Source organism: Lycium barbarum, chromosome 3 (assembly GCF_019175385.1).
Source record: "Lycium barbarum isolate Lr01 chromosome 3, ASM1917538v2, whole genome shotgun sequence".
Lineage (NCBI taxonomy): Eukaryota > Viridiplantae > Streptophyta > Magnoliopsida > Solanales > Solanaceae > Lycium > Lycium barbarum.
Window position 1 is genome coordinate 145,252,912 of NC_083339.1, and position 25,655 is coordinate 145,278,566.

The 25,655-nt window shown below is 33.8% G+C and overlaps 3 protein-coding genes across 3 annotated transcripts; all 3 read right to left on the reverse strand.

Annotated features, from left to right (window-relative positions):
• Positions 1-763: 763 nt before the first annotated feature.
• On the reverse strand, positions 764-2,663 carry LOC132633348 (F-box/kelch-repeat protein At1g80440-like). Its single transcript, XM_060349694.1, has 2 exons — positions 2,017-2,663; positions 764-1,329 (listed from the first exon to the last, which is right to left on the reverse strand). The coding sequence occupies exons 1-2, from the start codon at positions 2,534-2,536 to the stop codon at positions 782-784; spliced, it is 1,068 nt and encodes a 355-aa protein (XP_060205677.1). The 5' UTR covers positions 2,537-2,663; the 3' UTR covers positions 764-781.
• A 6,794-nt stretch (positions 2,664-9,457) lies between these two features.
• LOC132634357 (F-box/kelch-repeat protein At1g80440-like) lies at positions 9,458-10,819 on the reverse strand. Its single transcript, XM_060350618.1, has one exon. It carries the CDS (start codon positions 10,633-10,635, stop codon positions 9,556-9,558), a length of 1,080 nt encoding a protein of 359 aa, XP_060206601.1. The 5' UTR covers positions 10,636-10,819; the 3' UTR covers positions 9,458-9,555.
• A 5,194-nt stretch (positions 10,820-16,013) lies between these two features.
• Positions 16,014-24,389, reverse strand: LOC132633349 (centromere protein C). Its single transcript, XM_060349695.1, has 11 exons — positions 23,993-24,389; positions 22,446-22,648; positions 22,272-22,360; positions 22,044-22,146; positions 21,768-21,934; positions 20,684-21,654; positions 20,498-20,579; positions 17,673-17,758; positions 16,900-16,984; positions 16,710-16,817; positions 16,014-16,441 (listed from the first exon to the last, which is right to left on the reverse strand). The coding sequence occupies exons 1-11, from the start codon at positions 24,140-24,142 to the stop codon at positions 16,329-16,331; spliced, it is 2,157 nt and encodes a 718-aa protein (XP_060205678.1). The 5' UTR covers positions 24,143-24,389; the 3' UTR covers positions 16,014-16,328.
• Between the last annotated feature and the right edge of the window lie 1,266 nt (positions 24,390-25,655).

The window sequence follows — 25,655 nt, forward strand, 5'->3', positions numbered from 1 at the left end:
AAAAGGATGAAAAAAAACTTTTTCGTTTCGAATTGATTTTAGAACAAAGAATTATTGCAAATAATTTGTGTATGTTGGATTAGCAGTTTAAAATAGTTTGTTACCCTTGATATCAACAATGGTGACTGCTTCAATAATGTATGACGATAAATGTTCTGATGATGTTTAAGAAGCAGAAATATCTTAATCAGTTGGCTTTCTGAAGGTCAGATTAAACATTATAATTATCTTATGATCCAAAAAAACATTCAAAGTAGTTGCAAATTCAAAATTTAAACTTAACAAGTTCATTAGTATTTGCTAAAATTTTGGTGGAGTTTTTTTATACGTATGTATGTTTAGGTTAATAATACTTTTAGTCCCTCAAATTATTAACAAATTCTGAGTCTATGATATTTGACTAAGTACATTCAACTTTCAAAATTAAATTGTACACTCTTAATTCTTTTACTCGTAAATATTTACAAATTTACCATAGTTAACTTCCACCACTTAATTACTCGTGTTATATATTAAATTGGTATTGTTATTTCATATTTGCCGATAATATACTTTTATAAATAGTAAAATAATATGTATCTTCTACTTGAAAGGACCAGACCAGAGACATTGAATCATATATCACTGAGGACTAAAAGCAAAATTTACTGATAACTTAGAGATCAACAAGGCCATGTAAAAAACTTCTAATTTATAACTACAAAACTGACGACAAGACTGTAAAATCTTTCTGATTTACTACTATACAATCAACCCAAATTGATAACACTTTTAAAACTCTTTACATTTCCAGGCAGCAGCCAGATTGAACATGGCCAGAAAAGTTTACCGGAGTATCCATTTTAGTCCACTTATAACTCTCTAAATCCAGAACATAAGTGTTGTAGGGCTCATTAAATCCCATAGAACCAGTCATTAATATTTTACCTCTCCATGCTGTCACAAAGGCTATATTTTTAAGTTCTAATGGAAGTGCTGTCACAACTTGCCACGTCGACTTCCCGAGTGCCAGCACATCACCATCCCGGCACAAGTACAATTTACCGTCCCCACCTTCAACACAAGTTCTTGGACACGTGGCAGATTCAAAGAAATGTTCATTGACTTGGTCCCACTGCCACGTGGAAACATCAAATGACTCGGCGCTTGTGCCGAACCGACCTTGCATGCACGTTTCATATCCGCCGATGACGTGGAATTTGCCTTCATAAAAAGTGCACTTACACTCGTCCCGTTCACTTGCCATGTCAGGCATTTGGAGCCATTCATCCCTTGACACGTCATATGCCATAGCCGATTTTAAAGCGTTCTTCTCCTCGTCATGTCCACCTGCAGAGGTTGCAAAGTTAGGATTAGCTCATCTATTTCAGCTCGTCAAAAATTAGGTCGAAATGTACTCTAATTGAATCAAGAAAATTATTGTCAAAATATTTTTCAAAAAAAAATATACTCCATCTGTCTCATTTTTAGTGTTAGTTTGGCTCGACACTGCGTTTAAGAAATAAAGAAGACTTTTAATCTTGTAATCCTAAATTAATTGATGATGTGTATAATATACTAAAATATTTTGTGAATATTGTGTTATAAACTTGTCATATAAAATATTTAAATTATCAACTTGCTAAATATAAAAAGAGACATTATTTTTAAGAAAAAAGTAAGACACCTGAATTGATAAGCAGACTAAAAAATTTATAAAAGAAGAAAATAATAATTAAACATAATTAGAATTGAGCGGATTGGCATATGACCAGCATTTTAGAGCCCGTTTGGATTAACTTATAAGTTGCTCAAAATAACTTATAAGTTATTTTTAACTTTTTTGAGTGTTTGACTGACAAGCTTAAAGTCATTTTATGCTTACAATAAATTCAAAAAAATAATTAGACCCTTTTGGCTTAACTTACTAAAGCAGCTGAAAAAAAATAAGTTGGGCTACCTAACTTATTTTTTTGACTTATAATTTTCGGCTTATAAACTGATTTTTTTAAGCCGTTATTTGACACGTCTACCCACCTGCAATATACACCGTCCGTTCAGAATCCGACCCGGAACCGAAAAAAGATCTCCGACAACCCGGCATTTCAGCTCCACGGCGCCACGTGGCAGAAACAAAGTTATAAACAAAAACATCCTTTGAAGGTTCCCAAGTAATTGGATTCCAACCACCCATAACCACTAAATTCAACCCAACTCCGATGAGCTGGCAAAACATGGGCAACCCGTCGGATGTACCCGGAAATGGCAATTCGGCCCAATAACCCGAGTCCGGTTCATAAAGCGTGAGCCCATAAAGTGGAAAAGCTGAGTACTTTAATGACGACCCGAGTTTTATTTTCGGGTCAAGTCGGGCTTGGGCCATTAAAATTACTTGGCGGGTTAAGCCAATAGCTTTTCTTTGTCTCCAAAATTCTGGAAGTGCAATTTGTAACTTCCAATTTTGGCAAACGGATGTAACTGACGAGAAATTGTTGTATGGAATTCGGATAAGACATTCGAGCCCCATGTCATAAGGAAGATTGGGAATTATCTCCATGGTTTAATTTAATTTTAACTTAGAGAAATAAGGATAATGGAGTTGAGTTTATGTATATGTATGAAGGTGGAACAGATAGAGACGAGAAATCTTGAATTAATGGTGGGGACCCTTTTATGAGTTTTCAGAATACTTTTTAGCTGCAAGTTGAAGTGTAATATTCTGAATTGCAAGTTGATTTACGAGAAAAAGCATAAAAGAAAGCTTCTAGAAGGATAGTGATACTTGCACAATAGAGTGAGTATTACTTCTTCCGTTTACTTTTATTTGTCCAGTATTTCAAAAATAAATTTTCACTTTTACTTATCACTTTTAACATATCAAGATAAGTCAATTTATTTTTTCCTGTTTTACCTATAGTATTAATTACTCACTTCAAATTATTTTTCAAATCCAATAAAAATATGCACTAATTAATATGAATACATTGATAAATTATGCACTTCATTTATTATTTCTTAAACAGCGTGAAAAGTCCAAAGTGGACAAATAAAAGTGAACGGAGGGAGTAGTTCAATTTAGTAGGGGTTTCGTCGTGGAATCATGATTTTATATTTTGAATTACAAGTTGGTAGTTATATTTACCAATCATATTTATCAATCATTTATATCTAATATTAAAAGATTTGCAAGTCGTTAGTATATTTATAACAAATTACTCTTACCGACTATTTGTCAACTGCATTTACTTATACAACTCATGTTTAATTTTCCTTTTTATTAAACTAAAGTTCGACCACTTGATGTTGTATTTTTTTAAAAGGCATTCTAATAGCGTCTTAATTTTGTTATGAAATACTCTCTCCGTCCATTTTTTTTTTTAATTATGTATTGACTTGGCGCGCCTATTAAGGAGCTAAAAATATATTGACAATTTAACCATATCACCCTTTGAATATAATAAATGCAATGTTTTGGGAAATGCATTGACAAGTGATTATAGTAAATAATAAGGTAAATTAGGAACTAAGTGTTAAATTATGTCTTGATTTTCAAAATTAGATAAGTAAAAGTGGACAAATATTTTTTGTATAGATGACAAGTAAATAACGACGGAGGGAGTATGATTTGCTCATTTTGTAAAATTGTATAAGAATTGAGAAAGTTTTGATGGTTTTCACTACTTATGGGATTTTTGTTTCTATGAGAAAAAATACAACTTAAGAAATCAAAATTGCACGTGCAAACAAAATTCAACTTCAAATTATCATAATTTCAAATTACTGATTTCATGTCATAATTTCAAATCGTGTTTAAACGGCTCCTTAGAAAGAGACCATGACTTCGACTATTTTTTCTTTGGTGTTCGGCCTTTTTTTCTGGAAAATTTGGATCACGTTGTCAATATTAAAATATGGATGTTTGTCCATTTTATTTATTTGGACTAGGGCAACAAGTTTATTTGGTCACAAAGTAAATTTGGTGGATGCCATGGCCCACTTACTGTTGGAACTCTCTACCTCAAGGATTTAGGCATTATAAATTGCCTCGACGTTGATATGTAAATACAACAAAAAAAAAAGGACTAGTAGAATCAATACTAATTGCACTACTGTTCCCTCTCTCTCTGTACCTTTTGCCATTTAATTTGAAGTTTACTTTTATTTTATAACAGATCAGCCTTTTTATGGGCGTGCAGTGCTTGTAGTGGACTAGTTGTTAATGGTATTATTATATTGGGGGGGGGGGGGGGAGAAAAGCTATTTTGAGTTCTTCCAGAAGGAAAAGGACCATTTGCATGAGGTTTAGCCGTTGGGGGTTTCTTTTTGTTACTAGTGTTTTGTTTATTGTGCCTTGGAAGGATTTTGTTGTTATTTTCACATAAGAGTATCGAATTTATGGTGGGATGGGATATTTTTAATCGTTTGTTTGTAAAAAAGTTAGAAGATTGGTCGGATCAGGTCATATGTAGTTTACAAACAACAACATACCCAATATATAATTTCATAAGTGGGTGTGGGGAGGATAAGATATATTCAGACTTCACTCTTACGTTTGTAAGGTAAAGATGCTATTTTCGATAGTTTATTGAAAAAATTACAACCAAATATCATTTGACCATCTAATTTACAGAATATGTAAACAATATATATGTAATGTATACTTTAAACTATATATACATATACTATACTTATTTATACACAAAATATACATACATATACATATAATATACATACATATATACAACATACAATTTCCTTAATCTAGGTATAAATTTTTAATTAGAATAGAAACTTCCTGACTAATTTTCACCGGAAAATGATCAAAGTGATTTTTTTTTATGGAAGTTGAGTAATTTTAGGATTGAAAAAACTAGTCTGATGACTTTCCTGCCATAACTCATATGACTACTCGTGAATTTTGTTGAGTTCAACATCTTTTAAATGAAATAAATGGCGAATGAAAATTTCACTATATGGTAAATAAAAAAAAATATGTACCTTTTAATTTTTAGTATATTATTGTGGGAGGTGAAGGTGATATATTCTTGTAGCACGCTGATATTCAGCAGCAGCGTGCTGCCGCGCTACATATGTCATGATTCCAGTCGCATTATTGCTCTTGTTTTTTTACCCTTATTATTAAGTATTACTCCCTTCGGATCAAAAAGAGTGTTCACTTGGTCATTTGCACACTCCTTAAGAAAATACTAACTTTAGAAGAAAAAAATAGGTAATTTGACTAAAGTATCCCTAATTAAATAGATATTGAGATTTGATCATATAGCACTTAATCGGGGCAAATCTGAAAAAATAAGATTAATTTTTTTTTGATTTGATAAGTGAACACTCTTTTTGACCCAAGAAAAAAGGGCTAAAAGAATACTCTTTTTGATCCGGAGGGAGTACCATTCAATTTTCAATGCATTTCCCAAAACATTGAATTTATTATATTCAAAGGGTGATATAAACAACTAATCGTTTTATTCATTACTTTTAAGGGCGTGCCAAATCAAATGTAAAACAGTAAAAATGGATGGAGGGAGTAGATAATTGGTCAATAAACTAAAACCAAAACTTGAACTTCATTAGATAGAAATCAAGATGTCTGCCTGTTTATCATACCGCCTAATTAATCTCGGTCGTCTGTAACCCCGTAAATAATTTCAAATATAAGTCGTTTTCAGTTCAACAATTTTATAATTCTACTACTAATTGAGTAACTTGAAAGAGAGAGGATGAGTGGTAACTGACTAGTACTATATTTTCTCCTCGTCATGACTCATACACTTGGTACTGCATGTGTAGACCACTTTTTTAAGTTCTTCTAGAAGGAAAAGGACTAGAACAAGTCCACGAGATACCCATCACATAATGTTTGTGGGTGTTTGATGGGGGATCGTAATATCTTTTGTTTAGACGAATTAGTTGAGTGTGATTTTTGATTTAAAATATGCCTACAAAGTCATGTTCGATAAAAATGTTAAGTTATATTGTGATTGGGTACATGTAGGGAGGGACGAACAAGTGCTAAATTTGTCTTGTCTAAAGGTTGTTTCAATTTTTTGTTAGACGTTAATACCCACCTTGAAAAAGACAAGCGATTCTCAAATTTCTTCTTGCTTTTTTTTAGAAGTTCTTTTGTTTATATATTTCTATTATTTTCTAGCAAAAACGAATAATTTGGATCAAAGAGTTGGATGCGTAACGTCGTTAATGGCTAAACGGCAAAATTAAATGTGAATTCTAGAAATTGCATCAGATGGATACGATCTTTTTTTGGAGTTACTAGAAAGTCGAAACAAATGGGAAAAGAAAAAAAGAAAAACATACACACATCAACAATATGGGCAACGTACTAGCAATGGCAATGGCAAAGGTCTTCATAGACGTGGCGTTTAATTAATTGGGAATTAATCATTCTTTTTCTAACCATCATGACGTTACAGTTTTGTGGAAATGCTCTCATCTACAGTAAATGTCTAGACAAAAACTTCTCGTCTCTAAATTATATTATGATCTGAATTAAATATGGCCTAAGAGAGCCAACAAGATTATGCAAAACATGGCCTAATATTTGGAGTTAAGTTTCTCGCCAACTCACATTAATAATTAGAATTCATCCAAATTGTAGACAGAAGCATGGGGACCATTGTTTACTGAAACAATTAAAGAGGATATCATCAAGTTGAGGTCTACGAGCTAGGTGTTTCTTTTCTTCTTCTTTTAAAGTACATTATAGTATTGGTTGTTTATATTAAGCAACTGAAAGTGACTATATGACGCATATTTTCACAACCGATGTTAATATTTAAAAAAGTGCACATATAGATAACTATAACGACAAGTGATGTTAACTTTTATAAAAGTGAATAAATAAATCACTATAATGTCGATTTTTATGTTTATCTCAATATTTTCATTTTGTTTATCATTCGAGAAGGGTGTTCCATAAAACCGCTTGACACGAGGTAGGGTAAAGCATGTCATTATCTTCTAGAAGGGAAAGGTGTGATCTATGATATAGGTAATTCTTTTCATCTTCTTTTTAATTACATCGCTTGTTTGCAATTAAGCAATTGAAAGTGACTACAGGACTTAGTGAAGAATGTAAAAAAAATTGTAAACGATGTTAACATTTAAAGAGGTGAATAAAGCAATGCTAATCTTTAAAGAAGCAAAATAATAAATAAATTACTATGATGAGACTTCGACAATAAGTGATATTCCAAGACACCGCTAGATATATACAAAGCTCACTAGATAAATATAAGAGGTAAAACATATCATTATCTTCTAGAAGGGAAAATCGTTCATTATGATTGTGGGTTTTTATTGCTTACGTAACGTAGTTACACAAATTATAGAAGCATGAAATAAACAAAGGGTCCAGAACTAGAAGTATGAGATTCATGTTTTTTCCATACTTATTAATGCTACTAGTTTTGCCAAAGTGTAAGTCTTCCCACATTAAATAGCACTTTGTGGATGTGTGTTTTATGTCATTTGCCTAATCCGAATATAAAGTCAACTCTCTTCACATTATATATTAGAATAATTGAATTAAAAAGTGCTGAATATCTTGATTTACTTAAAGCAGTGATATCATGGATCCTCTTTTTCCTCTGACCCTTTCCATTTTCAAGTATAGTACTAGTACTATCATTTGCTTGTACAGTATTTATATGGCAATAAGATATTCCTTAAAGATGTAAGAATCAGCTTAACATATGGGTTAATTAATTGAAAGACAAAATGGTTAGAGGATAAATTCTGTTGTAAGCACCGACTAAAATACTCACTAATATTTTGCAAGTCAGACCAACGATGACACACGTTTGCCAATCAAATTACAATATGTAGGCCCAAGCATTAGAAACCCTTGTAGAATTACATCTGTAGGACCCCACTATTTAAGTTAATTATATCCAATTTTCCCAAATTAATTGCATAACTTGTACTCCCTCCGTTCACTTTTACTTGTCTAGTATTCCAAAAAAAAAAATTCACTTTTACTTTTCACTTTTAGCATATCAAGAGAAGGCAATTTATTTTTTCATGTTTTACCCATAGTATTAATTACTCACTTCAAATCATTTTTCAAATCCAATAAAAATATGCACCAATTAATATGGGTACATTGGTAAATTTTGCACTTTATTTATTATTTCTTAAACAGCGTGAAAAGCTCAAAGTGGACAAGTAAAAGTGAACGGAAGGAGTAGTCAATATTAACAAATGAAAACGAATTAATGATGTATCTAGCTTACAAATCGAATACATATATAAATGAGTTGTAGCATCATACATTGAAGTTTACTCCCACCATTTCAAAATGAGTGGTGTTTTCAGCTTGGGCTCATCTCTTAAAAATACTATTCGTTCCTAAAAAAGTAATTAGATGCAATTTTACTAACTTACCCTTAATAAATACCTTGAAAAACTCTTTAGTAGTTTCTTGGTTATGCAAAACTCTATTTATTTAAATAAGGGTAAATTAATTGGAAGAACATCATTAATGTCTTCTTGATTATGTAAAACGTCATTTATTTAAAACAAAATGAAAAGGTAAAAACATAACTTATTTTGAAATGCACGGAGTAGCAACAAACGTTAATACATTAAGAGCTTTATTAATTGCAATGCTAGAATGGGGCTAAATGAAAATGAATTAATGATGTGTCTAGCTTACAAAGTGAATACGTAAATCAGTTGTAGCATGATTCATTGAAGTTTAACAAGTTTTTGTTAACGTTAATACATTGAGTTAAGACCTTTATTAATGCTAGAATGGGGTTAAACGAACATGAATTAATGATGTATCTAGCTTGCAAAGTGAACACATAAACTAAATGAGTTTTAGCATGATTCATTAAAGTTTGGCACCAAACGTTAATTCTCATACGTTAGGACCTTTATTACTAATGTTTATGTAGAGAGAAATCTTGCCTATCATCCTAAAGGTCTTCTTTATTATTTTATTTACCTCTCAAGCTGGAGCTACATGTAAAGTATAAGGAGTGGTCAACTTTGTTTCAATTACCATATACTACTATAGAATGATCAACAAGTAAATCGGGTTTGAAGTTCGGCCTAACAATCCCAAAATTTCAGAATTAGGCAAGTTTGGTACTGTTATGTCAAAACTTTTTTTCTTCCTTCAAAATAGTTGAAGTTCGGCGTTGATAAGCTTTAACTAAGATCCGTATATCTTAAATTTGTAATTTGTAACAAATTTTAGATCCAGACTTTTCAAGTTCAATCTCATAACTCTGAAATTACTTTTAAAGTAACTAAACCAATAAAAATTTAAAATTTATAAACCTCGACTATGCCTTAAATAGCTGAGGAGTGCACTTCGGCAGATAAGACTTTGTCAAAAGTAGAAAAGTAACAAAATGGAAAAATTAAGCAAAGTCTTGGCAGCTAACATAGGTTATGTAACAGAAAACGCAACAAGATAAAAGAAGAATCAACCATGTACAAAAGCTCAATGTGATTTCTGACCTAAGAAAATCCACAAACCAGAGAGCAAATCAAGGAAGAAAAAAAAAAAGTACATACTACCCTTTGAAAGTTTCATATCGCTAAACAACAAACTGACTGAACATGGCCAGTGTATTCATCTGGTGTATCCAATTTTCTCCATTTCTTTTCTTTACTTTCACTACTAACATCAAGTTCATAACCACCATAGAGTTCATCAAATCCAGCATTTCCCACAGCTAGCAGCTTCCCCTGCCACGCTGTCAGATACGCCACGTTGGACACCTCAGCTGGCAACCTCGCCACATGTTTCCACATGGCACCACACTTTACAACCACGTCACCATCTCGACACATGTATAGTCTCCCATCCTCTCCTTCTACGCAACTCTGCGGACACTTGTCGGCACCGAGAAAATCCTCCTCCATGCTCCACCGCCACGTGGCAACGTCGAACACCTCAGCGCTACGCTGGAACTGACCTTGTGCATGCGTAGGATAACCGCTGATGACGTGGAATTTACCTTGGTAAAAAGTGCACTTACATTCGTCCCGTTCACTTGCCATGTCAGGCATCGCGACCCAATCATCTTTCGCCACGTCATATAAAAGCACGGATTTCAATGCATTTTTCTCATCGTCATGTCCACCGGCAACAACCACAAATCTCTCCAAATCCGACACACACCCAAAAAACAACCTTTGTCGACCTGGCATGTGGGCCCCACAACGCCACGTACCCGATATAAAACTGTAAATAAATACAGAGTCCACAACTCTCCAACTCACCGGGTCACACCCGCCAATCACCACTAACTCCGACCCGACTCCGACAACCCGGCAAAACATGGGTAGCCCATCAACCAACTCGGGTATGGGTGGCAAATCATACCAACATTCCCTTTCTGGATCATAAAGAGAAAGACGATATATTTGTGTAGATGAAAAGGTTGTAAGGCCATGAGGTTTTCTAATGGTGGTAACCATGGCTTGGGTTAATGCAAAAACGGGTCGGGTAAGACCCGAATTCTTTCGTCGTTGACGAAACATGGGGTGCTTAATTTCGTGTTTCCAGTTACTGCATACTGAAGAAGCTTTGGAGAATTGGTCGAGAGGAAGGCGAATTAAGCATTCGAGAGCTATGTCATTTGGTAGACCAGGAAGAAGATCCATGGAAATAAAAGAAAGGTAAAGAGAGGAAGTAATTAACAAAGTGGGATATTGGGATAGTGTATAAATGAATAAGAAGATTGTAGAATACAAATGTTCTTATTTTTCTGATCTCATGCATAAATATTCATTGAGACTCAGAATCGTGACAAAATATAGGTGTTCAATGTTCTTTGTGGGGCCATGAAAAATTTAAAAATCAAAAAATAAAGTAAAAAAGTGGTTCTTGTTGCGCCAGTGGGCACGCTAAAAGGAGGACCACAAAAGGGAAACAAAGATCTCTCACTGTCCAAGAGGGAGATATTAACGAGGTTAATTCACAGTAAAATATTACTCCCTCCGTCCCAATTTGCGTAACTTTTTCAATTTCAACAATCCACGTGACAAGTTGACTCATAGACATTTTTAATTTAATTGCACAAGATTTAAAAAAATCTTTATTTTTTAAATTTTATATTAGTTAAATTAAGACACTTAAATTGGACGGAGGGTGTACTTTGTTTATGTCAAATCAAAAATTGCATAAATGTGTTGGAAGTTGAAAAACATGTAATACTCATTTCACTATATAGTTAATTAAAGTCTATTTTAACATCATCAAATCACCAAATTTATGCACATTTGGCCATCTAGTTGGTCCAGTTTACATATATATGGAGAGATTCAAAAGTTATTTATTCCCTTATTTAATACTATAATTTAATATTTTGAAATGTATAGATCCGATTAACTTGAGTTTACAAAGTAAAAAGTCTACTAAATATTAAAGTTTATCGCTCTTTATCGAAATTAAATGTATTGTCAGAGTTCCAACCGAATATTTAAATGATAGAAAAACTTTTGTTCTTTCAACACGTAAAAGGCTCTCCTTTTATGACATACATTTTTCTCTCTTGCGTATTATAAGGATTCTAATAAAAAGGTTCTATATATACACTAGGGGTGTACATGGACCGGGTTGGTTCGGATTTTTTAAACACCAAACCAAACCAATTGCGTCGGGTTTTTTAATTTATACACCAAATCAAACCAATAAAATTCGGGTTTTTCAACCTCGGATTTTCTCGGGTTATTCGGTTTTCTCAGGTTTTTCGGGTTTTTTTTCCGGAATAGTCTTGATACAAAACATATAACTTTTACTTCAAATATTTTTTTAGTCCTAGTAAGATACAACTATATAATTAAGGTGTTTCATAAGAAAATAACACAAAATGTGAGTAGAGTGATGACATTGTAATAAAATATTCAACAAAAGATAATAAAATCGGTTAAAATAAATATTGCTAATTAATAAGCCATAAAGAAAATGATCATAATCTAAAAATACTAAGTCATGCTAAAATAAGTACGGCTAATAAGTATTAATTACACGACAAGAAAAAAAACTTAAGTTATGTATTTTCACTGTCTAAACCAATTATACAAAACTAAAGAATAGATACCCAACATTATTTTCATTCCTAGTGCTAGTGGTAAATTGAATTTCTTTTGTTAGTATTAGTGTTGAGTTGGTTTTGGTGAACTTTATATGAGTTACTAACATCCATAGGATATAAAACTTATTGACATTCAAAATTCTAAGTTCAAGCTTGAATAATATGATAATAGATAAAAAACTACGAAAAATTTAAGAAATATTTATAAATTACACTACAAATAAATATTTTAAAAATTGAATACATGTAATGTCGGGTTGGTTTGGTTCGGTTTGACTTTTTTTAGCTAAAACCAAACCAAACCAATTATGAGCGGTTTTTTTTTTTCAACACCAAACCAAGTCAAACCAAACCACTAATTGGGTTTTTTTCTCGGTTTGACTCGGTTTATCGGTTTGGTGCAGTTTGTCGGTTTACTTTGTACACCCCTAATATACACTACCTTCTCCAAAATTACTTCTCCAAATTTCTTTTTAAAATACAACGTTACCACTCAAAAGTAAATCAGATCCCATTTCTAACAGCCTCAAGCTTGCTTGAAAACATAGTTACTAGAAAATTTCTATTTTCTCAATTTCTAGCTGTAATACATCGGTTGCAGCGGAGGATTTAGAGGGTGCCGAGGGTGTTTACCCGGACACCTTCGGTAAAAATTACAGTGTATATATAGGGTGAATTTTCTGTGTTTATGTACATATATTATCTTTTGAATACCCTGAACAAATGCAAAATGTTAGCTCAGGTGGTCCAAGGTGTTCAAATTGTCTCTAGCATCCTAGATTCGATTCCCAGAATCAATATTATTTTTTATATTTAGCTTTTGTTGTTTTTTCTGAACCCCGTGATTGAAAATCATGGATTCTCGTCACTAATCGATTGTATTAATTAAACAACTCTTCAAGTATATGTTTTATTAAATGAATAGAAGCCGATTAAGCAATGCTTTATACATAGACGGGACATGAATCTAGAACCACTAATAAATTCAGTGCCGCTATACATATATCTGAGTTAAAACTTACTGATTCATATGAATTCACAAGTAATACTCTACAATCATCCGGTCCAAGTAGTTGCGGATGCAGATACGGGCAAATATACCTTGTCCAAAGTGGTGTCAAGGACGGTTTCGTTGATATAGAAAACAACTAAAATGAAAATTAATATTTGTACAAATATAAAAATTGACATTAATTTGTTACTATAGTAATTCGTTTAATTTGATATTATTTCATATATCAGCATCGCTTACGAAATTTTTTGTGTATGCAACCTGCATATCTAGGGCACGTGTCAACACCCCATCCAAAGTGATAAATATACTTGGAATTGGTACTAGTACTGTAGTGTGTAGCATATTCACATACTTAGAGAAGTTTGTATTGATATCAAGTATAGTTCTCATTACACTGCATGTGCATGCACATATTCACCCATTAAACAACCACCATTATATATACCTGATATGAATTCCTATCTGATTCAAAATCATTAATTTTCTGGTACAGCTGCATCGCATTTAATTTGTTCATCGTTTATAAACAATCTATTCTAGTATATTCTCGTTAGTATTCATTAACTGTTCATTGAAACGAAATATATATTTTTATATAGCAATGGTTCCGATATAGACAAGGTATGGAACCTTCGCTAAGATTAAGTACATCTACATCTTTCTTTGTGAATATATTAATATCTGGATATCCTCATATAGCTATTTATATGTATGCAGTGATGGCTCTATTTTGTTGAATGCGAACTTAAAAAATTGAAGCGCATATAAAGAAACAAAAGTGAAGGACATAATTGTCTGTTTCATCCTGTGGACATGTAACGGAAAAACGAAAAATAAGGTTATAAAAATAATAATAAACGAAACAGAAAAGATATGTATATGCGTCATGTATAATGGCTTATAACTCCCTATTCTATATTATCCAGTAGCCTTCAAATTGCCTTTTGTTTTTCCTTTTCTTTTTAATGTTTCCCCTTCCTGTACGCTAATTAAAGCATTCTTCATGTAATTAGAGCAGTACAAATGCTGTACAAGAAGTCTACTTGCAATTTTAATGACCTAAACATATATTTGATTAATTGATACTTTGTCTAGCTATTTAGTTATATATATCGTGCATTAATTGGTTTAATTACTAGTTGTTCGAATGATTTCTTCTCGAACAAAAATGGCATACTGAACATCTTATATATTGAATTAGTCTTATAGTCTTCCTCCAGACCAAGAAGCAACTAAGATAAGGATAACAAATTTGGTCATGAAATATGTAAAGCGACGTTCAAAATTTCTTTAGATGATTATTAAGTCAGTTCAAATATTCTAAACCTTTTCTTTTTCGTCTTCGTAGAAGCATTCCGTTTCAGAACTTTGGTCTTCTGAAGAAGTAGTGAAAGAAAATTCCTTCTTTTTTTTTTTTGGGTCAGAGTAGTGTGAGAAAATTCACATCCCTCATAAAGCCGGTGTCTTCTAAATTTAAATGTATTGCATAAGTTTCCTTGAGCATGATCTTCTATCGTTTGACTACATTTTTTTTGAGTCGAGCGTCTATCGAAAACAACTTCTTTACCCCAAAGGTAGAGAATAGGTTTGTGTACATCCTATCCTTTCCCAACCCACTTGTGAAATTACTGGATATGTTGTTATTGTTGATCTTCTATCGCTTAACAGAGTCAAAAAGCACAGTACTTTAAATATTTTTAGTGTTATTGGCTTACCTTTGTAATTTATGTTGACGTAGTAGCACTCACTCAATCCCGTCATTTCATTTTATGTGTTTTAATTTGAGTGAACACGAAATTTAAGAATATGAAAATATTTTTGTATTTTACAATAACATATCTAGTGTAATCCCACAAATGAGCTATGGGGAGGGCAGAGTGTATGCAGATTTTATCCCTACCATGTGGAGGTAGAGAGGTTATTTCTGGAAGACTCTTGGCTCAACTTTTATATTTTGTGATATTAAATTAAAGTTTTGTATACCATACCAAAAATTACCTTCAAATCTTGTAGTCTAAAACATGACATTTCCATTAATATGGGAATGTTGAAACTAAGAACTTATACTAAATATATAAGTATGTCGTTCTTTTTTAAACTAAATAAAAGTAGAGACATAAATTGGAATAGATGAAGAAAATAATGTATCTTGCAGTAGTCTGTCTGATTGTTTGTAGTATAATAGGTTCAACTTTTCGGGGTAATGGATCTGAAACGGGTAAGTGTTGCCTTTGTTATTTTGCAATTTTTTTTTCATACAAGTACGAAAACAATAAACTTCAAATACTAGAATAGAAATACTTTTAGAATTCTTAGCGATGGTCCATATTCAACGAAAAAAATAAATTAAGAACCACATATTGGCTTTGTGAATAATACTCCATCTAGAGTCAAGTTAATTAATTTCATGTATTTTCTTATGGTTTTTGACTCCGGGTTTTAGCTCTCGTGCTTACCCTTGCTGATTGCAACCACTCTAATTTAAATAGAATCATTGTGCCGACATATCTAGATGAGCTTATATTTAAAATGAAGAGCAAAGCCTTCTTCAGACTAAACATAACATTATATGTTATTTCTTGAATTTATTATTTGGTAATAATCTTGAGATTGTGATTATTATCACACCCCAAAATGGACCAGGAACGATAAAGACATCAAAGCAGTTCTCTTATATTGTATCCTCAACTGAGCCAAAACAAGGAATAAGCAGACATACAGAAACTTTTTAATTATAAATTTACAACGGGTATATTCATGAATTCCCTAATTTGCATGACGAAACGCAGTTGACAAACTAGATAAACTTAGTAAAAACTGATTTTATAATTTGTAGCTGACAGCACTATTCTGGCCATTGGAGTAATAGAGGGGACTATCAACCATTTTATCATGGGTGATTCATATTTAAAATATGCCTTGTACATCCAAAATAGACGACAGTAATAATTAACATGTTGTATGACATCCGAGGAACAAAGTAGAGCACTTTTGCTGTATGGGAAGTTGCCTTGTAGTTTCCTCACTTAACATTAACAAGCCACCATAAGTGTCTGAAGCACTGTGGGGTCATCTGTTCTTCGGATAAATAATTGATGGAACAGAAAATAGAGTAACGATCCATAAATCAAAGGTAAGAATTCAAGCTTCACAATACCTACCTTGGGTACGTTACATACAATGGCTACATTTGTATTTAAAATTGAAGCATAGGCCAAGATCCATCTACCAATGTCATTGGAAAATCAATGGCGAGCTGCCAATTCAACTAGATCTTTGTAGTCATCGGGGATGTAAGATTTCACTTTAATTGATCCCTTTCCTGGAGAGATGTATTTCAAGCCAACAAGCTTCAAACCTGCAATAGAAACACACAGATACATTAAATCTGTTGTTTTCTCCCAAAGGTTAAATATAGAAATTACCAGTCCAAATAAGCGCTCCCCCCCCCCCCCCCTCCCCCTTCCCCTTTTGTCTCTCTCTCTCGCACGCACACACAGATAAAGAAACAAAAACTAGATTGAGGATCAAATTGAATTACCACCCAAGTCTAACAAATGAATCCAAGCTGAAGAACAAAAATAAACCAGCAAAGCAACAACAAAAAAGAATTTACAAGTACTCACTCTCATTAACCCGTCCATATAATAACCTTTCGCCTTTCCAATATTGCAAAGGCCTTGTCTTCGTTCGTTTGCTTCGTCTAACCCCACTTTCAAATGATGTACCAGCATCTGTCAAATTAATGAAATTCATTATCATACACACAAACACAAGACTTCTAACAAATACATCCTCATAGGCACAAGAGTAAACCTGCTATACTTGGCCTAGAAGAAAGAGTTTTTCTTTCACGCCTTCCGACAGCAGGTCGTTTTGCTTTCTGTTGCTTAGCATTTTCCTAATGCATCAGAAATATTACATCACCAATCAGTATAATAAATACAGCTAAACAGATACAACTGCAAAGAACACAAGCAAATACATGTCAACCTAGAATAGCAGACATCATGGGCTAAACCTTCTGAAGTGTTTAACTAACATCATTCAATTTCCGCAGTCGCGTCAGAAATATTGTCTCTTACACAAATTTGGGAATTGCTATATGTTTTTGCACAAAACAATCTTCACCAATAGTGTTTATTCATCTATGGATTTGTTTATGTACAAGCACTAAGCTTTACTCTCTTCTATATTTAGAGTTACAATTGGAGAGACAGACAGTTTTTCCTTTGACTTTGATGTTTTAGACTCTAATAATACTTTTTGGTAACCTAGAAATCTCTGAGGACCAGTGGCCAAAGGTTTGGAACTCTGTGGATAACGTGACCGTCCCTCTACCGTTCTCCACTTAAGTACCAAGCTTTTGTCTGTGGCTGATATTTTGACCCCTTATATTTCAAACCCTGCCATCTTTTATTGTTTTCAGGTGAGAGGGAGTATATATGAACTTCTCTGATAAAGTGTGTCTTCTCCTGTATGATCCTAAGATTTACTGGCCGCAGAAAAGTGGGCAAATCAAGCACAGGACTTTGCACTTTGAGTTTGCTAAATAAAATAATAAAGGAGCATTCAAGAAAGGAGACAACCTGGGCATGATGCTGAGGGCTCGTCTCAGGAAATTTAGATCTCAATTCTGTCGAAGGAACTTCAACTGCAACTGAGTTCAATTGATCTGTAAAAAGACATCAAGTTTCTTAAGTTCTTCCCAAACATCAGACTGTTATCACTAGTTAAGATATGCAAAGTAGGATGCATAAAACCACTAGCTATCCATTCAAGAAAAACGACAGAAATGTAGAATGTATTGGCAACTAAATTTCAGCGCAAGTCTCTGGTTGTGAAAAGTGAAAACTGCCCAAGTCTATTTGCTTGATAATGAAACGATGATAACTTTATAATGTAAATGGTGGCAGAACCGCACTAGCTGCAATAACCATCCAAAAGGGAAGGTGATAACTGTGAGAATGATTTCAGCAGCTGTTGGAGGTAGCAGATTACTTAAACATAAAAGACAGTAAAGCAAGTGAGCAAATATAAACTGGGTTGAGTGGAAGAGCTTGCTGACTCTGAACAGCACCTTTTGTTGCTAAATTGCTTAAACAGGTCACAAGTTCATAACAACCATACTTATGTATTTCATATCTTACCAGAAGCTATACACACTAGAAAAGTACCTAAAGTGAAACGGCACCAAACATCTATAAAACCTATTCTTGAAAGTTCTGACAAGTCATTGTCTGTACAAGCAACGAAATTTAAATTTTGCATGATATTTTAGCGTCTCTTTGGGAAAGATTTGAATCCCGATTAAAGCTTTGTTGGAAGAAAAACGAACAATAAGGAAGTTAGTACTGAAAGAAAATCGGAGGCTAGGAGCAAGAGAGAGTTGCAGTATCACCAACAAGCGTGAAGTCCGAAGATTAAAATAGATTTAACCAATATATGAGGCTATGTTGCTCGGACCCTTCACCTTTGCTGCCGCACCCGTGTCCGACACGACACGACACCGACACCGGATTTGTGTCGGATCTGGTCAAACGACATTGGATACTTTGACTAAATCCATGGACCAATCTGAGAAAAAATTTGAGGCCAAATTGAAAGAAAAGGAGAGCTCTTGAAGAGTGGACACTTATTGTATCTAGAAGAGTTTCAAGTTAATTAAAAATTAATATTTAATTATAAATGAAACATAACTATAAAAAATTATTTTTGTTTTTTATTTCTAGGCATAGATTTAGTTATTTTTCTTATAATTTTGAATTATTTTAGCCGAATCCCCGCACCCGTATCCGCACCTGGATCCGTACCCCCGAATCTTAAAATTTAGATTATGCCGAATCCGACCTCTAGATCCGTACCCCCGAATCTTAAAATTTAGATTATGCCGAATCCGACCTCTAGATCCGTACCCGTATCCGACACTCGACACTGAGTCCGAGCAACATAGATCTGAGGATGCAGATACTGTGCAAATAAGACAGCAGAGATGATACAAATTTAAACATAATGTTGGTTCTGAATAACTTTTCAGGTCACAATATCTGGGCATATTCGTCCTGGCGTACTTCTCTTAAATTCACCATGTGCAATTTAAGTGGTTTACAACTTGGTGTATGAAATACACGGCATTACAGAAATAAGGGGCATGGGGGTTTGACAAGTCTTCTTATCTTTTGACAATATCGAATTAGGATGAGGAATCAAGGAACACCTGCAGTTCAAACTTTAAACTAGACAATCGGAATCCCTATGTGATATGAACAGCATATACTATTTGCACATATAATAATCTCAAGTACTTTTCTGGTGAAGTATTAAAGAAACCTCAATATCTTTAGAGGAAAATTCACATTGGAAGGCGGAAGTAAAAAATGCTCAAAGCACCAGCTTCGTCAATTATCTATCTCGATGCCATCCTTCTCCATCTTCTCGAAAACACTATTTGAGAATGCTCAAAAAATGATTGATTAACCACGATATAACACTTCTAATTAAAACTTTCTAGAAAATAGGTATCAATATGTAACATATCATCTTATGCTATCAGTACAGGGGTTACTTTAATCATCGCAAACACTTTGCTAGTGACATTATGACACCTTAATGCTCTTAGCCACAATAAAGCATCAAAGAGCAGCACTAACTTGCATGCACCATCATCAAACTTATGTCTTGTTAATTTAAATCTAGAACCTGACAGGAGCTCGAAAGATAGAAGTGAAGTTCAAACATATTAGATAACTCTTATTATTTTTTGACATATTTTTGCAGTACTTCGAACATCCTGGTAGATAGCAATGAGTGGATGCTTTTGCAGAGAACCATATCTGTTTGTAAGGTCCTCCATATGGTATACAACGATGCAGGGTTATCCGCATCTTTTCAATAAAATCAATACCTTTTGTGAAAAAGAAAAAAAAAAGTGAAGCTCAAAAGTCATGATTCTTGACAGCCACAAGTTCAAAATTATTCGCACCTAATCTTTTTATAAAGATGCCTCCCATTCAAAAATGGGGATGAAAAGGAAAAGAAAAGAAAAGTTATAAGAGAACATCTCCAAGAAATCTAAGGTTTGGTCTCACTGCAGCACAATTTTTGGCAAGCATGGGGAACTACTTCTTTCCAATACTAAATTTCCAACAGTTCACACCTCAATCTGTAGACTGTAGCACATACCATGAATCACCCAATTAAGAGTTGGATATTCAAGTGGGTCAAGAAAACAAATAGTTGACTATAGATGATTCCATGAAAAACTCAAGCAATGTGTTAAATGCAAGACACAGATTATTTTCAAAAAGTACAAAATGTTTGGCTATACAAAAGAATGTAGCTGGCAACACTCAAATGTAGCACCTTCAAAAATGATGAAGTTGACATGAAAAAAGCATCCAAAATAGAATCTCACCACTATTTAAGTCTTTGACAGAATCCTCTAAGTGATGATTGTGTTCTGCGGAATGCACTGTTTCTGGTGGCATATTGTCAACCTGGTAATGATGTATGAATGAAAAATGTCAGAATTGGAATTGTAACCCTTGGAATGATGTGTATCTAATGAAGTATATAATGGTAAAAAAGTGGATACACTTGCCTGCTGATCAATTTCAGCTGATCGAAAATCCTCAACAGCTGTTTCAATGGTACAATTTGCTGTATCATCAGCTTTCCCTTGAGCTTGAAGAGAAGGTAGTTTTTCAGCAAACACTTCCACATCCTGCATCTGCTGACAGTTAATGTAGGATTCGGTCTCAAGACCTTGTTGATCCTTCAAAACACTGTTTATAACTGAATCATCTTTCACTTTGTCAAGCCCATCAGACTCATGGTGGGAATCCATATTTCTCATATTTAAGTTGACGTTAGTATTGACATCGATATCATCGAAATCGATATCATCTAAACCATTTCGTTGCTCCATTCCAGATAGAGATCCACTTGGCCCAGTTTTTACACTATCTCTGCCTGAATTCTTTTCCATCAGTTGCTCATGCTCAAAGTCTGAACCTCTTAAAGGAAACATAATATTCGTATTTTCACCACCAGCAAGATTTTCTGTCTCACCATGAGATTCAGTAGGTCCTACATTATTATTTACAGATTGTGATTTCATTTTCGCGGACCAATTTGGATGCTCTGAATGCAGATCAATGTTGAGAGGCGAAAAAGGATCTCTCAGTGGATTTGACTGCATAATTTTCTTTTTCAACAAAGACAATGAAGCAAATGGACTTTTTGGTGGAGTGGGTGATGCTAAACTACTGGCAGGACTTACTTCATGCTGTTTGTGAGTGGAAGGTGTTCCCTCAGTTGCACTTCTAACCAGATCCTGTATCCCCAGTGAAAACTTCCTAGGCTTATGAATCCTCTCTCCAAAAGCCTTACCATCAGGCTTTCCAGTCACAGGGAACTCAGGCATACATAAGGTTCCTAGTTCAATGGGCTTGATCTGTAATCGCTGTTGTAACTTGAATGCTACCATGTCCCCTTCTAGATCTTCACCACTCCCAGACAGTAAGTCATCCAAAATGATGTTGACTCTGTTTTCTGTTTCCTTTATTGATCCTGTCCAATTGGAAACCAATCAACACCTCTGAAATACGTTTTGCTCATAGAGAAGTTAAAAATAAAATCTAGAAATCACATGGTATCCATTTTGATTAGTTAAAACCACTAACCTGTGAAATCTGATTCTTGTAGTTCATCACTGAAGCCAGGGAGCTCTTCTAGCAACTGAGAACCATGTTCGTCCAGAATATCATGCTCCAATGTCTCTTGAGATGATATAAATGCATCATCATTCTCAGGCTGGGTGGAGAAACGGTGCTTATACTTCACTGATTTACTGAGACAGAAAAGAGACAACTCTAAAAAGGTGCAACAGCAAAGTTGAGAGGATTATAAAGGTAAGATAGGCATTTCCATGTAAAATAACAAAGAGTAACTAAGTTTACCCCAAGATGCCTGGTCGACGACGCCGTGCATTGGCCAGTGGATTATTCATATCTGGATCATGGATAATGCTGCCGTTCTGTCTTTTTATTTCCTTTACAGCATCTGTAAATTGACCACGTGTAAAATGGTTATTCACTTTCTCTAAGTATAATATAAACAGTTTTTAGTTGCGGACATGATCAACTTGCAATCAGACAGTCAAAACACAACAAAAGAAACAAAATCACCTTCTAACTTTTCAGAAACTGCGTAAAATTCCACTGGATCTGACAGTTGATCAATGTCTAAAAGAGGAGCTAAGCTGATAGGAGGTTGACTGCAAACACATAGCAAGGTATGCTGACGCCATAGTTTCAAGAGGATCAAATTCAAGAATAAACAAAAGACTATCTACAATTTACCTTGTACTAGGCTTGAGAGAAAATCGAGCCCTTTTACGACCAAGGCCTGGTCTTCTCTCTTGGAGCTTCTCCTTGCCCTTCATGGTAAGATCCCAATCAATGCCCATAGATTGTATAAAACTCGGAAACTTGGTGTTCACAAGTTCCGCACTGTTATCCACAATGGCCCTGGCGTCCTCCAAAAGCCCAGGACTCTTCGTTTCCTTTTACAAACATAACGAAGGAACAACAATTTATCGTCATGACATCACCGAAATCCAAATAACTAACCAAATTAAATCAATGGAAATCAAGTGGACAAATTACACTATTTATGTTGTCAGTTATCACCTACAACCACCAAAAGAAATCCAACTTTATCATAGTCGGTCAAAAACTAAAACAAGGACAAAAAATTAAACTCCATTCTAATTGTACTAATTGTAAGTTGAAGTTGGAGTTTAATGCAGGAACAAATTGAAGAATAACAAGTGAATGTAACTAAAGCTCTCTACGTAACGACATTATCACTCTTTCCCACCAATTTAACTGATAAGATCTATAAACTTCTGAAAAATCCAAGTTTATCATAGTCGGCCAAAACTGAAACAAGGGACGAAAAAAAAAAAAAAAAACTCCATTCCAATTGTAGGAATTACAAGTTGAAGTTTGAGTTCAGTGCAGCAACAACTCGAAGAAGAACGAAATGAATGTAACTAAAGCTCCCTATTTAACAATATTATCACTATTTGTCCTCCAATTTAACTGATAAGATCTACAAAAGAGCTATCATAGTCGGCAAAAACTAAAACAAGGGACAAAAAAGTATTTAAGAAAATAAACCCCATTCTAATTGTACTAGTTGTAAGTGGAAGTGGAGTTCGGTGCAGGAACAAATCGAAGAGTAACAAAACGAATGTAACTAAAGCTCTCTATATAACGACATTATCACTATTTCTCCTCCAAATTAACTGAAAAGATCTATAACGGAGCTATAACTTCTGCAAAATGAAGAAAAACAAACGAAAAACTTATTATAGACTTCATGAAAAAAAAACCTCCATTCCAATTGTATAATAATTATAAGTTGGAGTTCAGTGCAGGAACAAATCGAAGAACAATGAAATAAATGTAACTAAAGCTCTCTAAGTAACAACATTAACACTATTTCTCCTCTAAATTAACTGAGAAGATCCATAAAAGAGCTATAACTAAAAAAAAAAAAAGTTACCACAGACTTGGTGAAATTATGAATTGTAACTGAAGCTCTCTATGTAACAACATTATCACTATTTCTCCTCCAAATTAACTAATAAGAGCTATAACTTTTGGAAAAAATAAAGTAAAACAAACGAAAAAGTTACCAATAGACTTGATGAAGTTAAAAAACAACAAACTACATATAATTATAGTAATTGTACGTTGAATTTGGAGTTCAGTGCAGGAACAAATCAAAGAATAACAAACGAATGTAACTAAAACTCTCTAAGTAACAACGTTAACACTATTTCTCCTCCAAATAAAGTGAGAAGATGTATAAAATGAAGTAAAAGAAACGAAATAGTTACCATAGACTTGATGAAATTATGAATAGACTCAAGGTCTTTAGGTTCAACTGATAGAGTAGAAACCCTAGTTGTGTTGGGAAGCAAAGGGAGTCCAATGAGGCCATGAAGAGGATCCACTGGATCGGAGATAACAGCTTCTTCCTTCACCATTTTCCTTCCAATAAGGAATTGGAATGCAAGTTTCCGGAAACTGAAAAACAGCACACGAGCTTTGTGTGAAGCGAATGGTTTTTTTTTTAATTTTGAAATATGGGGACTGAGCGGGATTGAGAGAGGGACGAGAATGAATGATGACGGACGAAATAAAGGGTAGCCTACGCAAATTATTTTTTCTTCTTTATTTGCACATATGTCCCTAGGAAGATGGTTAACATCTATCGCTTGTCAAAAGATTTTTCCGAAAGGGTCCAGATTTGCTCGAAATACTTAAATTTGACTTCCGTTAAATGTTTGGCTTATTTTGATGTTAGCCATTAAAATTGTGGGCTAAAAAGAATCTTATTTCTGACAGTTCAACAGTCGGTTCTAATTATAGATTTTATATATGTGGATTCTTTTCTTAAAGTTTTAAATGTCACTAGTGGAAAACTCAACGGAAATTTAACAATTACTTTCTTGTGATAATAAAAATTTTGAAATTTGCTTCACATTATATTAGGTATTAAACTGAGCTATTAATACCTTCATTATTAGTGTAATAAGGTGCATCCATGATTTTTTCACGACTTTGGAAGAAAAAAAAAAGCATTGCAAGAAAAAAAGATAGTCACGAACTAACTAAATTTTAGATAAATTTTAAATAACAATCTTAAAAGTGACTACACTTGTTGTCATTTTTATGTTTTTTATATATCCGAACTCATATTTCATTTTTATTGTTTTTATATATCCGAACTCATATTTCATTTTCACCATTTAGGGATCATCCGGTTGGGGAATGAGTTATCCCATAATTATCGAGATTATTTGGTTATTATACTTTATTAGTATTTGATTCATTGTACATATGTGATATATATAATATGTTATAAAACATATGTTTTACTTAAAACAGATAAATTAGGATAAATTATTATTTTCAATTTCAACCTTGTTTTTTCTTAAAATCACGTTGGGAAACAACACTAATGAAGAAAGGCAAATGTTTAATTTTACTGATTTATCCCGAGATTAGTAATTTTGAAGTTGTTATCTCACACAAAATATTAGCCAAATATGCAGGGAGGGTCTCTCGGAAACAGCCATCCTACCTTGGTAGGAGTAAGGTCTGCGTACACTCTACCCTCCCCAGACCCCACGTTGTGGGATTTCACTGGGTTGTTGTTGTTGTTGTATGCAGGGAGGGTTCAGCTGATCCAATTAGTCATATTTGGGGCTCAAGCTTACTGCTCACATGTTTATTATTCCAGCTAAGGTAATGAAATCTATATAAGCTTATTGTAGAAGCTACAGCTGGTCAGGTTCCAATACTATCTCAAAGAAAACTCTGATATTTTGGGACAAAATGTGTACTCCTAAAGCAACTGGGGGACTAAACCTTGCTAATCTTAAGTTGTAAAGCAACAACGACTAAGACTTTCTAGGATCTAGCAAGGAAGCAGGATAAACTTTAAATTAAGTGGATTCATAGCTTTTATGTCAAAACTCATAAACTGGAGTTGAT

Excerpts from the sequence above, each read along its gene's own strand:
- LOC132633348 (XM_060349694.1), bottom strand. The coding sequence starts at position 2,536 with ATGGAGATAATTCCCAATCTTCCTTATGACATGGGGCTCGAATGTCTT. Across the intron at positions 1,330-2,016 it reads ACGGACGGTGTATATTGCAG|GTGGACATGACGAGGAGAAG; the intron begins GTGGGTAGACGT and ends CAACCTCTGCAG.
- LOC132634357 (XM_060350618.1), bottom strand. The coding sequence starts at position 10,635 with ATGGATCTTCTTCCTGGTCTACCAAATGACATAGCTCTCGAATGCTTA.
- LOC132633349 (XM_060349695.1), bottom strand. The coding sequence starts at position 24,142 with ATGGTGAAGGAAGAAGCTGTTATCTCCGATCCAGTGGATCCTCTTCAT. Across the intron at positions 17,759-20,497 it reads TGTCAAAGACTTAAATAGTG|ATCAATTGAACTCAGTTGCA; the intron begins GTGAGATTCTAT and ends GTCTTTTTACAG. Across the intron at positions 16,818-16,899 it reads TTCTAGGCCAAGTATAGCAG|ATGCTGGTACATCATTTGAA; the intron begins GTTTACTCTTGT and ends TTAATTTGACAG.